Below are 16,945 nucleotides of genomic sequence, written 5' to 3'. Positions count from 1 at the left end.
AAATCCATGGCTGTTTTTACAAAAAATAGAATGTGATTAATTAAGCCAGATTAGAATTCATGCTTTTTATTGCCTCTATTTTTAAATTGTGAGTTGATTAATGTTTGAAAGAGTAAGCCTTTTTCAGGTTGTAACAGTTTCATTCAATAGTTTGATTTGTAGTAAAAATTACGGATGATCACTAACAAGCAACTCCAATTATAATAGAGTCAATATTTCCCTTTTAGGATTGTCCATTATGTCAACTTCAAAAAAGAAATTTTCAGAGCTTTGAACATTTTCGATAGCTGTAGTGGCATCATACAGTGTAAATTAAAAATATAGGCCGTGATGTGCAGATTGCTTTTTTTTTGCATAAGTATCAATTATAATTAGAAAAGCATTTATATCCATTAAGTTGTTGAAATATATTTTTTTTCTAATTTGAAATAAACATTACCTGTAAAAGTGTTGCCTGTGTCATGAAAGGAAGATTTTAAATAGGAGTATACCTCGAAGGTTAATTAGCCCAGGACATGTAAATATTATATAAAGAAGGAAATAGGTCCTGATACGGTATTGACGTAGTTTAAATATTGACAAAAGGGTACTTGTCCACTATTGTCCAATCTATTGATCCTTAAATTGGGCATTAATCTTCTAATGGATGTCGTCATGGGCAGGTAATTGATCTTGGGTAAAAATACCTCCATGGGGACAGAATCGTCTGGACATCAGTACAATGGAACATTCAGTAACTTATCAATAAGACACTATATAGAAGGGTATTCCTCTGTTAATGGAAGACTGCATTGGTACTATATAATTGAAAGTTACTCAATAATTAATGGAGATATTTCAATTTGTATGTGAACTTTTCAATTTACAGCATACATGCACTCTAAATCCCTAAGCATTCATTATAAATCTGTGGAACTACATGTATGAAGATAAAATTATGAATACTCTATATACCCCAATAATCTTAAAAAAGTGAATTTTAAATACTGTTCCATTTTATATTATTTCTTTGCAGTCTAATTAGAATAAGACCTTGGATTATTTGTTTTTCTGTTTCAGGGACTAGTTTGGATTAGATTGCATTATTTTGAATCCTGAACTCTGGATTAGCAAACATATTCAGGCTTTGAATCAATGTCGTGGCTAATGCATTCAGTAGATTAGAATAGTAAAACCTCTAATGACATGAAAACCCTTCATTTAAAAATAATGCTATTTTTTATTTTTGAATAATAGTCAAGTTGCAGATACTGTACACTATAAAAAGAACATGCAAATTTACTCATATTAAGATAACAAACTATAGACTATACAGAAACCTAAACTTCAAACATACATGTAAACCTAAACTGATCTATTGACCTTTATGCACTCTAATGTTCCAGTAAACATGAGCTCCTCCTCTCCAGTTACAGTAAAACATCAAACTGCTCGTGATAACTTATGCCCTTGAGTATCATTCAGAAGATTTCTTTACCATCTCTACATGTACTTTTCAGAGGAGGATAGTTGGCCAGTTATTTCGAGTGAGAATCGCAATAGACATGAAATTTTATTCTACAGCCAGGGACCTGTCGATGGCTATCTTATTGGTAAGTTATTAGTGTACACGTGAAGACATGCATCACAGTATATTAAGAAGAGATATCTTGTTTTGATGATTTTTTTGCACCTAAGAACTACAATTTTTTATGATGGAAGGCTAATTTTTGTACCAGAACTTGTCAATCAGTCTTGACTCAATTTGTTTTTTTTTTGGTACATGCACATTGTATAGTGTAATAATATACTTGGATTTCCATTTTTTATTATAAGGTTATTGGGTAGATTTAACCTAGTAGCAATGTGAGATACGACAGAATCTAAGGTCAAAGAAACCCTATAGAAGAAAATCTCCACTTCTATCCTGTTCGTTAAATGTTAATTTATGCCATAAACTGTAGAAAAATTCAACTAATTCTGATTAAAAAATTAGAAACACATTATAAAACATAACTGCATAGCTACATTAAACATGTGGTATTATGAAGTTATGATCAGCAATCATTAAGATTTGGGATAAGTTGCAAAGTATAAGTGATTCCTATAACAAGTGACCACTATTATAGCACTTGCTGTCCAATTTTTGTAAACATGTAAATATACTTTTAAAAAATGACAAGATCTCCATATGGTAGTGTCTGGGGGTTATCAGAACTGTAACATCTCTTTCCAAAGTCAAAGATTGATAGATACAAGGAGAAATCCTTCAAAGTAATGATGTTTTTTTAATTGAAGAGAGTAGTTGGGATGGTCAGGTTTTTATCATTATGATAGAACAATGATATACTCAGACAGGTGGAACACACTATCACTTTCTCTATGTAAACCCTAGTCTTACCTGATGTGGATAATTATTAGGGTCTTGTTTGGAATTCAGGAACATAGTCAGGTTTGCCATCTTTCACAGGTTGTTATTATTGATGTACATTGTATAGATCTACAAACAAAATATTTCATGTTTGTTGTTGGAACCTCTACCATATAAATCTGTGTTAAAATTGCAGACAATGTTTGAAAACTGTTGTAGTAGTCCTCATATAAGTTGACATTGTACTGTAATTTCCATTAACAGTATAAAATATAGTGCCACTCAATTTCCTTGAGCTCAAAATGGTGTGGGTATGAATTTTATTTGGATATTTGAAAGGACCACCTTTTCTGGTGGAGATAATTGAAAACTGTGAGATTGACTTATACTTAAGACCTCCATGTTGGGAGGGGGTAGACACCAAGTGGGGTAAGTCTAATCAACTTTCCAAGTTATTTGCCAGTGGTTTGGTTAGACTTATTAGAACTTAGACCCTCACCATTAAAGCAAGAAATAGGCTGCCAAAATACAAATATAGCACTTAATTAAAAAAGGTACGTTTATTACTTGTTCATGACGATTGGACATTGCACAGACTGCGGAAAACTTACTCAGTTTGAGTAAAAAAAATAATTCCTTTATGAAAGGCATGGTGCTTTCATGTCTGGTATAATTTTTTCATTCTTTAAGATTATTCATCATGCTGTAGCAATATTATTCAATGACTGTACATATTTTTGTGCATTATTTAGACTGTTTTGTTTATCATGACAAATATTCACAGCTGTTGTATATTAAATGTATATTCTTGTAAAATCTGTTGACAGAAAATGCATATGAAATTATGATATGTGAAAAATAATAATTACTTGTGCAAGTACAACTTTCCCATTGCCACTGATATGATTAGTAGCTTTAGGGGTTGAAAGTTATTAGGTCCAAAAAATGACATGTCTCTGAATTTTAAAAGTTGTCAACAAACCTGAAAACTAATGCCTTATATACTTTACTTAGAACCACTTTTAATGCTATTTTTTCAAAAAAAGATTTATCAATGCATTAAGATTTTGTATACTGTATATTGTGGCTTTCAGTTTATTGTTATCACTACAATGTTTCATTTTGTTAATGTTGCCCTTTTGGCTGACAGGTTAAACATTTAGTGATGGATTCAATAAGACTTAAAATAAACCCTCACTTTGGTGACCCTGCTGCAATTACCCATAACTTAAAAAAAACTGTAAGGCACAAAATGCAATGCAAAGAATGCCAAAACAATTTGTACTGTTGTTATTCAAACACATGCACATTGTGTTTGAATTCAGACCTAAATTGGCAGTTCTAATTTTAATCTTTAAAATTAGATGTTGTTTTTTTATTCACCAACAAGCAAATCTTTGTTTGTTTTGACAACTTTATGTTAATGCACATCTTAATGCATTTACAAAGTCAACTTTTACTATTTTGTTGGGATCACCTTTCCTAGATGGTGGTTTAACTTTGTGTTTTGCTGGGAGATGTTATCATAAATCGATTTAGCATCCCCTATGTTTATAGAAAAGAGCTTTCCTAATTTATTTCAAACATCGTCTCACCTTTAAAGAAGTAAACGTTGAAGAATAGATTGAATAATTTATGCATTTTGTCATAAAATGTATTATCTGGAAAGACACTGAATTTGCATAGAAGGACTTGTCAATAAATTTTATTTTCTTCACCCCATGACAGGCCATTATCAAGCAAAGTGTTGTAGCTTTAATATCTCTTACATTGATTTTCACATAGAAAAATAGTGAATAAAAACATCAATGTTGATATTGTACTTGATTTGGTTGATTAAGGACTGCGCGAGCCCTAATGGTCACAAAGATTCTGTTACCTTATCTATTGAATATGATTTGTCAGTTTTTTACCTGATACAAAATCAGCAGGTTAAAATGATGGGTATTTCTGATGTCAATTACCTTTGATTTATGATGTTGCATCTTCTTCTGCATTGAGAAGGCGTACATGTATCTCTCTGTAATAAAAGATTTTTAGACATGTCATAAAAGCAGTTTTTACTAAAAAAAATGAAGACATTTCAATGAAATTCTTTTGACTGTTAGTAAAACCATGGGGTTTGCTGTGTCTTAGCAGTTTTTTATGATAGTCTCAAAAGCATTCATCAATTCCTCTCCTGTTAAAAGTTTCTGAAAAGCTTTTAAAGACATTTAAAGCCAGAGTATATTTGAGGAATGCTGCTTTATGTCTTTGAACATTTTCTCCAAAATAGTTTTATATACCTTTTATGATATTATTGGCATGATTTTTAATTCAACAAATTTTATGTATTTGCAAAATAGTCTTGGAAAAATTATTTCCTGCTATATCTTCTATTAATTATGGTAGATATGTTAGACATTTTTAGTGTGAAGGGTTTTTTTTATTGTCCTTATTGATTGTGTTTTTGTAGTTTTATAAAACAAACATTTTTGTAGGTTTTACCATCAGAAAGACTTTTTATTATAGACATTAAAGTTACACTATGATGTAGAAGTATTAACCCTGTCATTTCTACAATATGATCATATTTTGGCAAAGATATGAAAACCTAATCGGATTACTAGCTGTGTTATATGATAATGCATGCAGGTGTAAAATTATTGTGAATTATGTAAAATGAGGGTCATCTTTGATTCACTTCAATGTCTCCTTGAAAGTGAAAATAGATTGTCGCACTAATGAAGCCGTATCAAGTCAATAACCTTCAGAATATTTTAGTTGTTTGATGTTAAGTGTGGTGCATCTAGTTATTTTGAAAAAAAATGAAATTTGTCATCAATTATAAATGCACACTGCTTAATTCAGTTAAGTTTTTGAAGTGGTTTATTATGAGGTTTCCTGGTGAGTGGTCTCAGGATTTGTATAGTGCTGTCTATTTTCACATCTTAACTGTGTAGAATATTTGTCTTTTCTCTAAATCATCATTATATGACAGACGGCTTTTACAAATTTTATAAAGTTTAAAAGTATCTATATTAGGCCTATGCTGGACTTTCTGTTATTGTCTATGGGCAACTGTTTGGAAAGGTTTTAACAACCTTAATCACACCTCAAATAGTCCCTAATTTTTTTAGGACAGAAAGCATGAAGTTCAAAGTTTGAAAATTTCAGAGGTCCTTACTTACAGGGCTCAAACCAACAGTGATGTGGCATCAAATTGTTTTAAAGTCAAGTGCTGTCTCCTGCTGCAACATGGAAGGAGACATAGAAATTCTGGTGTCTGTGTATGTGTCCTTGTGTTTGTCTCTGAGGGGATGTGTCTGTCCATCACATTAACTTAATGGAAGCAACTCCTTTGAAACCACTCAACAGTCATAGGATTGTTAGTCACCATATATTGTTGAACATATTATACTGCCATTTTAATTTGACAAATTATGCAGGAGTGATGGGACTTTGTTGAATTTGTACTTAGTGGACACAACACCTAGAAGACCACTGTGTGGACTTGTTAAAATTTTGCAAGATCTTTTTTTAGTAACAATATGTATTGCTCCACAATTTTGATTCTACATATGTTACAGGATCTATGGGACTTTTGTGCTTCATTTTTTGTGTGGCTTATTTGGCATAACAATCTTGTTGTAGTTATCATGTTTTGTTGTTATATTTTGGATATAACAATGTAGAATTGTTCACTTGTCTCAGCAGAAACTCAAGAAATTCTTCTACACATCTTCAATTTTTCAGCTACAATCTATTTATTCAATAAACTCCCAAGTCCCCTGAAGTGTTTCATGTCAGTCTGTATTAAGATTGTGAGACATAGGGTGCATCATTTAAGGATAGGAAGTCACTAAGTTTAGGTATTTTTTTTAAGATTTACAGTACAAGAAATGGTCCTTGATATCTCATTTACCAAATACTGAGTAAGAAAAAAGGAATGACTGTGTTTAATATAATGAGGCAAAACTATATGCTTACTGTGAACTAAATCCTCTTACTACCCACTCAAAAATAAACACTGTCATTGCTCTACTTTACCTATATTATTTATTTATCTCTCATGTGTGACAATATTGAAATATTTGATAGAATTAAAACACCTTACGGAAATGTTTCTACTATCAATTTCATCAAATTATTTGATTATTGACTTGGGTTTATTTTGTGAATCCTTCTTTTTTTGTAGCTATTTTGTAGTCAATATATTGATGAAATGGTAGATAAATGGGTGGTCTTTTGTCTTTAAATATATATTAAAAAGTGTATATCAGTTTCATCAGTGGTAACTCAATTTTGCGTGGTGGCGTCTTGAACCTGTTAAACAATGTTACTTACTTTAGTGATTGTGTTGTTTTTGTTTTGTTTTGTTTTATGGCATGTATTGTTCTGTAACATGGGAACTTATTGTTTGCATTGTAATTCTTGTTATATGGTGTCGTGAAAGGGTATATAATGATACCACGATTAGGTTTGTAATTCAGTCAGAAAGATATTTGGATTTTAAAGCAATTTAGTCTGACTGCTGAGCCAAGTTGTCTTGTGGTTTCTATAAAAAAAATTAAATATTCATTAATTTTTGGTTGGGTTTGTATGTCATTGAGTTTTAGGAGTCACACCGCCAATACAGAGTCAAAGCATAATTTCAGCATGGCATCCTTTTGGTCTACTCCTAAAGGTTTTGCAATTTTATCATTGAAAGGGCTGTCGTGTCATTTACTTCATCCATAGACACTATTATTTAATTGATCTTAATGGAACTTTACTTTGAAACTAAGAGGAGAACCGTGTAGGATGGTTTTGATTTATTTTGGTGGGTTTTGGTTTTTCTTCTCAATACTGATATCTCACATGTAACTTTTTTGTTTGTTGCAGATGATTGATTTGAGTTCCATTGATTGTAATAGTCATTAAAACAAGTTTTTTTTTTGCTTTATGATATTACACAAAAAAATTTGGAGAATTAGAACTTTAATTATAAATTTCAATTATTTAAGAAATTGAAGGTAGAGCATTTTCACATTATAACTCATGGATTGTTAGATTTCTCTAATCCTTATAGTTAAATTATGATATTATAAGCATCTGCCTAAGCTCATGCTAAAAATATCATCATTTAACTGTCTTTGAGTGGAGAATGTATCTTGTGAATGGAGAATGTATCTTGTGAGTGGAGAATGTATCTTGTAACCATGGTTCTCATTATATCTTCTCTTTACAGGAGAACAAGTTAGAGATTTATTTCTGCACTCAAGACTGCCAATTACAGTTCTTAGTAAAATCTGGTAGGTGTTTAGTATACATAACAGAGGAAACTTGATCTTCCTATATATTTGATACTAATGCTGCTGATAAGAGGCTACTCCTACAGAATATTGAAATTAGCAATACATATGATTGGCATTTTTGTAGTTCGCCTTCTCCCTACTTGTCTCATCCTCCCAAGTCAGGGTTTTGAGTCCACCCTCACTCCCTCAAACCCCTGACATCACTCATTCATATTTAGCGGGTGTCGTCCAGCACCATCTAGTGAGTTACTTAAATTTAACCCGGATCCAAAATCCAATCAAATCACTCGTAATAGAAACTCTCTGATATAACTTACAAAGTGGCTACACATTATGTCATTTTTTTTTCAGTAAAGACTCTAAACAGAATCTGCAGTTATCATTTTTGCTCATATTGTATCATTTGTGACATTATACAACTTTCAGTTACTCTATGGGATTGTCCATTTCGTCGTATTATTGTTTACTTTTCCACAGACATTTTGTTAAATCGATTTTCATTGGTGCTTCTCACCTGGAGAAGCAACCAATCGGAATTGGCTGGACGATACCTGCTAAATATGAATGAGTGATATCAGGGGTTTGAGGGAGTGAGGATGGACTCAAAACCCTGACTTGGGAGGATGTACTTGTCTGTATTTGTAGAAATGGTAATATTTTGCATATTTGTAAAGTACTTGACATAGTACATCAACAGTACCAAATACAAAAATTTGTAATGTTCAAAAACTCCATTTTTGCAAAAGTAACTAATTAAGATAAAAGATTACTGGTAATTTTTCCAAATTGTAATGTGCCATAGATCCACTAAGTACATTGTAACTCTAGCAAAATGTTTGAAAAAGTCTTACAGAATTTCATCCATGAATATACCTTAACTTATGTTTTTCTGCAAGGTTAATTACAAATTATCTTGAATGCTTGAAATTTGGGTCATTAAGACATATGTATTTCTTAATTGCAATAAAAATGTACCACAAACTTTAAAACACAGTATAAACATTGGTTTATTGCACTGTGTTCTCAATGTATGTAAAATATCAGTCTTATTTCTACAGACAATTTGTTTCTTTATAGTTTGTTATTAAAAGGATAAAATTGAAAAGAAAGAGTATTTTTAGGAATATTGAATTTGAGAATTTTAATTATGCAGAACAGGAATTGTTGTTGTGAAATAGCTGAATAGCAAAAACTGACAGCTTTCAATAACATTTAAAAATTGCAAATATTTTTATCAATGTATTATTTAATAATTGCAGTTTAGTCAGCATAATATGAAAAAAGAAAAAAAGGAATTATGTATGTGGTTTTAAGAAAGGCAGTAATTCAAAATTTCAGAATCTAAAACCTATACTTTTATCATACATTCATATTATGTACATTGTTATAAACATTATAATTATACAATCAAGTGTAATTTGATTTAATTATTTTGATAGTAACCACAAGTATGTTGTCATTTTTACGTGATTAACATACAAAACTGACCTAAGGGCCATAAATGATGAATTAGAGTTACCTTTTAGTAGCATTTGACATTCAAGTTTTAACTAAAATAGTAAAATTTTATTTATGTTTCTTAAGTTGCAAATTGAGAGTAAATTTAGATTTTATACAGCTGTATGATATCAGCAGTATTTTGCTAAGAAACGCCACACTTTTTAATTTTAGAGACAGTCTTTGTGGCTGTGTCAGAGACAACAAGGAGTCCCAGGTCTGACACTAAATTTCGACTTCCTCATGTTCTGGAAAGTTCTTGCTAAGTTAGCTGACTCTACACATTTTTTTGCAGAGTAAACGAAGTGCTATGTTAATAGAACTGTGTGTAAAGTTTGAATTTTTAAAGATCAGCAGTTAAATTGATTTTTGTTTTAGTGACCTGTCCTAAGGTTTTTATGAATATTTAAATAAGTTCTGTTGATGTTTTAGCTCTGTAAAAAATAGACAAAAGTTGTCCTCATTTTAGTGTAAAGAGATTGTATTGATTTTTTTGGATTGCATTAAATCATTTATCTGCCCTTAAAAAAGGGTTTGCATATATACCTTATTAGGATACATGCCTGAAAAAATGTGGATTCTCTTGCACTAACTATGATTTTCTTAGTTTGGTAGTTTAGTGATGATGGCTTTTATGATCTTTAAGGTGTTGGTGAGATCTTTCAACTTAAAATTCATCAATTTTCTGATAATAGAGTAAGGTGCCTTTGCAATTGTCATATCATTTTTGTTATTGTGAAGCTGGTAAGACCCTGTAAGTTATCTTGTTTGATTGAAAATATTTAAATAAAAGTCTAATCAATCTGTTGGAAAGCTACTCTAGTGAAAGTGTGTACTTTTTTCTAAACTTTTCATCTCTTAAGCTTTGGACTGAATGAAGAGAAATTTTATCTCCTCAACAAGTTAGACCTCTGTTTAAATGTCATAGATTTGTCCTGAGCAAACTATAGTGATATTTAGCATTCAGTTGGTTAGCATTTAAAGATGTAGTAATTAATTTTTAAGGTGAGAACTTCTGTTATATAGAAGAACAATAAAACTGTAGCTACTGTTTAGATAAGTTTGTAGTACTGTTATTCATGTCAATGAATTTAAATATTAGAAACTTTTGTGGATGTTACTAGTAACTTGATCTTGTGAAGAATGGAAAATAAAACTGGCTGATTCAGCTATTCTATGAATTTCATCCTTGAATGCTTTATTAAGAATATTCTAACTTTCTTGTGTTAACTGCAATTTGACCCAGTTACATAATAAAATGTTATATTTTTACATTCTTGAAAATATTTTTTATTAATGTTAATTTTCTTAGTGGGGACTATACTTAGCAAGGGCATTACAAAGTATGGCATCTTAGAAATGTTTTGTTTCTATGTTGGTCAGTCTAGTGGGTGTATTTATTTATTAAAGATACCTGACAGTAGTCCATCAAATTTTTATAAATGGCCATTCCCTAAAATTTATGTAGATAAAGGTTACCAACATGGTGTTTGTTTGTGTTTAAGTACCCTCAGCCTGCGCCTCTAATCTTCTGATGACAATGACTCGTGAAGCATGAAATGGTCATTTCTTTGTCCTGATAAGGTGACAAGGGATTGTCACTTGCCATTTGTTTATATTAAAGTACCCCTCAGACTTCTCAAGTCCCCCTGATAAGAATCAGTGGTGAAAGATTTACATAACTGGATAAACATTTAAATAGAAAATAAAACAATAAACATAAAAAGAGGGAACCCTTTAACACTGATTATCATTTGTAATCAACAACCCATTGTGTTGTAATAATGGACTTCTGAAGACTCTGTTTAGGTGTTTTAATTTCTATATTTCAGGTGTGATCAATAATAGCATATTTATATGATTCTTAGCCAGGCGATCTAGTAACAGCTTTAAACTGATTGATTCAGTTAGTTGTCTTTTGGGGACCATCTCATAGATGAAAAGTAGATGAACTATTATGATCTGTCCGACCATTACTTGTTTAAGAAGCTTAAGCCATAATACCCTTTTTGCCTTTCATTTGTTACAATTATTAGTATAGAAAGATTTACTTAGCAATGACTGGTATATATTCTTTATACTATATATGTTTACTACATATGTGTAATAAGGTAATATTATCTTTTATAACTACAGTTTTATAACTGTTGAAATTAAAGTGAACTGGTTTTAGGGCAAAGTACAAATTTGACCTGTATACATTTTGAAGAAGATATGATACTCATTTGAAAAATGAATGGGATAAGTTAGGAATATTTTAAGACTTTGAGCCATCAACAATCACCCTCGGTAATTTATATAACCATTTTTAATGGTGCCCTGTCTGTAGTAATCTTGCCCTTATTCTCAGACCACTGCTTTCTGACTGGGATAATTATAACCACTGTCTAAGTGTCAGATAAAACCTAGCTAAAAGCATATCTACGGCTTTTTCAAGTGATGTGCTATTCTCTATTAACTAGATAAACCTATATTTTTAAGGTATAAAAAGTTTAATTTATTTATGGCTTACTGTTCTATATGTTGTAAAGAATATTGTTGGTTAAACAATAGAGTGAAAACAATGTCTAGTTAGCATGAATCAGCATTGCTGTATGTCAATCTTAGGATACCACCATCAAGACATAAATCACAAACTACAAAGAAGATCAAAATACAGGGAAATATTAATGTCTGTAGTGTCCTTGACACCATGGGTGTACCGGTAGGTCTTTGATATTTTAGGGTTATTAGCATTTTTCCTTATAATCCTGGAACTGATATAATTTGTTGGTATTTTCATTGCCCCTCAAGCAATCTATGGTATATATATCTGTTTTGAAAAATACGAATATTTCATTAAGGATTGTTAGTCGTTTTCAGAAGTTCTGATGAATCTTCTTTGAAAGACATCTCTATGTTTGCTTACTGCTGACTACTAAGCTGAATTCAGAATGAGTAAGGTTTAGTAACTATTTCTTGAAGCTTTGTTGTATGGATTTTTTTCCGTAAACATGAATATTTTTCCTTCCATGATTTGTTAAGTTCAGTTATAAAATTAATTAAAAATTAAAGAACTGGTGACCTGACAATCTATTGAAATTGACAGGATGTCAGTTTCACTGAAACTTTCTTTCCAATTATAACTCTTTAAATAAACATGATGACTGGTTCAGATCAATCACTTAATGTTTTCTGACCTAAGGGGCTAAGTTTTTCCTGCTTAAAATTGTACTATTGGTAGTCCAATGACATTTAGACTGACACTTTAAAATAGTTAAAGAATTGATTCTAGATTTGGATTTTAATGTACTAATGTAAAGCTATAATCTTGAAATCTGTGAGCATAGTTGTCGTAAGATATATAATGAATGGGAGAGAGTCAATCAGTATTTTGTTTTTGGTAGTAATTATTTCATCTGTTGATGGTTCTAAAAATACTTGAATTTGATAAGTATAAGAGTAACCATCCTTTCAAGGTAGTGCTCAGGACTGTGTCCACTAGTGTCCTAGGTCCCATGGGCACAAGAGCCTTGACTTTCTGAGGTTGTAGGGTAACTAGTCTATTATGTTTGCCTAAACTGTCTACAATATTGTGAGGATCTATAAGAAATGTGTCCATGGGACATGTATGCCTCAAGGAAGGGAGATAATTGAGAAAAAAAGCAAAATAACTAAAATTTTAAAATCAGTTCCTTCTTTTTAGTCCTTATTGAAAAAATCAAGTTTTGACATCTTTCATATTTTGAAAACCTGACCTATTTGCCCTGTAGTGACTGTTACATGGTCAGAAGGTTAGACTGGTTCCTGTGGCTATTAACCAATAATTTGAATTAAAGGAAGAAGGAAAACATCATGAAAAACATTTATTGCATTGTAACAACAAATTAGTTTTTATCTACTGAATAATCTTCAAATAAAATAAAATACATAATACATCTTGTTTAAGTGTTGCCAAAGGTTAGCAGATATAAAATTCTGTTGGTATTCAGATAGATATCATCTCCACCTTTAATGATCATGTAACACCAGTGGCTTAAGGGTACCAGTTTGTAACCTGTTGGGTTGCAATGTGTGCATTGGACATAATTTTCACACATGAAAAAAAATTATTCTTTTAACTTTTTGTAAACTAAGCTGTCAAAATTGCTTAGAAATAAGTTTTATATCATCTTAGTTTTCATAATGTTGTTTGTTTGTTAGTCTTATTTATTTTATCAGCCATGAGTATAAGAAAATATAAAATGAATTCATTACATAACAGTTATATTACCTTCAAATGATGTCACTTATTTTTTTTGCTTTTAGATTACATATGTACTGCTTTTATGAAAGATTTTTTAAAACATCTGTTTGAAGAATGCAGGAAATTAAAGTTTATTTTAGGCTAATTTTAAGGTTGAGAACTAGTTATGTTACACAAAGCAAACATCTATGTAAAACAAGTTAAGTATTTCATGAGTACAAATGTATGTAAAAAAAGTTTTATTATCCATAGCATTTCCATTAATGATAGTTGTTGAAGCTCCTTAAAATATATTGGATCCTGCAAATTTAATGAAAATTTCAATCTCTTCAAAAGATATTGCTGCATCATTGTTTGAATGAAATGATACAAGGCTATGGTGGCCACACTTTATAGAATAGCATTGTAGACATTTTTGTTGAACATTTTAATCATAAATTACCACTTTATCTATTGGATAAGGAAATCTGCAGTGTTTGTAGGGTAAATGTTATCAGTAAGAAGTGATTAGGGATGATATTTCATGAATATCTCCAATAATTCAGTTTTTATAATGACCTATTGAACTATATATAGCAGTTCTAACATTGGCAATAAATTTTACATTGAAGTATTTTTATGAACATAGATACACTGTTAAAACATGTTTCCAAGCAAGACTTCATTTGTTATGTTCTTATATCTAATGATAAGATAGAAAAAGCTTCCTTTCAGATACTTTATGATTTGAAATATGAAAAAATGTTTACTGTAGAGAATATGGTACTTTATTGGTTTTAAAAGTTTCTTTTTTTTTGGTGGCATACCACATTCTTGACAGAAGTTCTGCGGGTGACACAATTGTAACACCTATAATAAAAAGTGACATTAGGTGACTGATAACTTCTACATGGACCTCTTATTGTTACTGATGGTCTAAAATGATGTTTAGAAGCAGTAAAGACAGGATAACTACAGATCATATGCTGATATGCTCTTGAAGGGAGTTTTCTCAACTTCACTCATGTGCAGGTACTGCGGAAGCAGAAAACTGTCATGACAGTTACCTCATGTACAATCTCCCAAAAATGTGTGACCAGTTGGATCAAAGGCTAATTGTACCATGAATAGTCCCAACTGTTCTTGAAACTTTTGTGTCTTGGGAAGTATTTCATGTAGCATCTGTTGTATATTAATTTTATTAATTTTGTCTGAAGAAAGAAAAGGATGTGGTTTTCTGTATCCCAAGGATTACATGAATTCATAAAAAAACTAATACATGTTCATTTATTTTCATTTTACAATAAAATGTATTTATTTTTTAAAACTGAAAATTCAATTGATAAAATAATTGAAATGAAGTACATGTAGGAAGTGAATATTAGCACTTGATGCTGAAATAAAGCACTAGTGCATATGAATACAACTACAATTGTCGCAAGTCTGTGATTAGACTACAAGTATTTTACCCAAGCATTATCAATGCAGGTTTAAATACATACTGGTATTGTCCTGTCTTCTGTTATGATGAATATCCATTGCAGTCAGACTCATAGTATAATAAGAATTGTCATGAATAGAAGTTATATGTATTCAGGGCTATGTTTGTTGTCCTTGATGTCTTTATGGTAAATAAATGATGTATAAATCTTTGGTCAAACATTATCAAGATAATTAGGTAGTTCACAGCAATACCTCCAGCTTTGTAAATATTGTCTCCTAAGATTGTTTGAACTTGGTTTTGTATAAAAACATGAGGCAATTTCATCCTTAAAGTATTGATTTATTATATTTTATTGATGTTTCTTACTTTGGTCCTGTTATTGTGTCTGTCTGAAGTATTCAAAGATTCAAACGTTGTCAAGTTTAATAATGTCTCCAGAATTGCCAAGTTAAGTCTAATAATTATATTTTTTTTTGTGGGCTCAAGTCTGATGGATGTTTTTTTTATGTATACTGCTCTCAAATTTTTAACTCAGTGTATTGCATATGCATGTACAAGCAAACAAAGTCCCTGAAAATTCTATTTTACAAAATATTTTATACATGAATCTTCATTGAAATGTTTTAGTACTGTTCCATATATAGTTTATGTAAATGAGTTTCCATTCTGTATCAAAAATAAAAGCCTATTAATAATACAGAGATCAAGATATGACCCTGGGTAGATTTTTAAAATATGGTATTTTTTAAAGCCTGATTTAAGGTGGTTTTGATTGAGCTTAATTACACTAAACATCACAGTTATTTCCCTTAGTGTTAGTGGCACAAAATCACATAAATCACATTTAAATCATGTTAGTTAGCATGTATGCTACTAAAACCTTCATTTAATGATATAATGGACAGTATATGAAAGTTGGCATGCAGCTTCAGTATAATGACATGTATCTTATTAGTGACTTTCTTCCTGACTATACATAACTCTGACGATTTATACTGTGTATAGGACTTTCATTGCAGACTGCAACATACTTCCTGTTTAGCAGACATTTTTGTTCAGTTTTTAAATGAAGTAGAGGAATTATTTTTTTATATACTATTGTACACCACTTTTTGGCTGTATACTACTTTATTGTAGCCTTTCTGTCTATGGGCAAAATAATTCCAGAGAGATTTGTCTAGTTTTCCAGTAGAATATACAGTTCGTCTTTTTGGAAGAAGGCATTTTTTAGTTTTGGTAATTATGTTATGTTGTTTCAATTACAAGTTACAGGACTAGAGGCCAAGATTTAAATTTTTTATATTGAATGGGGTTTATCCTTAGAAACCCAGGAATATATCCACTGGCTGATGGTGGAGATATTAGAAGCACCCCTTGGGTTCCGAGGATTGGTTTGGTTTATTATGTACTTTACCACAACCTTTCAGTACATTCTAATTTTGCCTGATTCTTTGTCAGAGTGGTTGATAATGGCTGTGTTTTACCTTGTCTATAATGTTTGTTTCAGTTTATGACATTGGTAGGGTGTTTAACTGTCTTAGTTGTCTTGTACACAATGCAATTTGGTATGTTCAATTGCATTATTTTATTACATAATAAATTCAAATTGTAAGTGCACCTTTCAAACCTGTGAAACGGAAACATTTTCACTATCTAAGATAATACGTGTACTCAGAAATTTTATTATTAATATCCCTAGATTTGCTAATCATTGGAGGATCTAGAGGGATGTGTGATCAATAAACTATAATATGTTGTTTTTCATCTTTTCTTCTAAATTTTTGAAACTCTTCTTCTTTATTGAATCAGAATATGCAGTGCAACAAGTTATAATTCTCCTTGATCTGTTTTCAATAAGTTTAAGAGTTTGCCAGTCCCATGCTCTTTAGAAAATATCTTGTTGAAGGAGGTACAATTATATCAGTCCTAAATTTCCTTGATATACCTCTTGTGATGCACCTATCATTTTCTTCAGTTTATTCCCGAATTCGTCAATGCCAGTACTGCCAATTTATGAATTATTTTATGCATTCATTATTACAGTTTTGTATGTCAGATGAAATTGTGATTTTAATTGTTGTAATTTAAGAAAGTGCTATATCACTTATGTTTGAAAGTCAGTAATTTTGCCATTCTGAGTCAGCCCTACTTACTACAATCATAAAATATAGAAT

At 30.9% G+C, this 16,945-nt stretch overlaps 1 protein-coding gene across 2 annotated transcripts in view; it reads left to right on the top strand.

Moving 5' to 3' along the window:
- Window positions 1-16,945, top strand: part of LOC148629814 (uncharacterized) — a 75,975-nt gene that overhangs the window by 3,650 nt on the left and 55,380 nt on the right. For both annotated transcript variants that reach the window (XM_088557601.1, XM_088557590.1), the window contains exons 2-3: window positions 1,500-1,592; window positions 7,560-7,623. In XM_088557601.1, the coding sequence (XP_088413727.1) occupies window positions 1,500-1,592; window positions 7,560-7,623 (157 nt within the window). The remainder of the gene's footprint in view (window positions 1-1,499; window positions 1,593-7,559; window positions 7,624-16,945) is intronic.

Source organism: Perna viridis, chromosome 1, assembly GCF_037379345.1.
Source record: "Perna viridis isolate PV_CMFRI_1.1 ecotype Kerala chromosome 1, ASM3737934v1, whole genome shotgun sequence".
NCBI lineage: Eukaryota > Metazoa > Mollusca > Bivalvia > Mytilida > Mytilidae > Perna > Perna viridis.
This window is presented reverse-complemented; position numbering and strand designations above follow the sequence as displayed.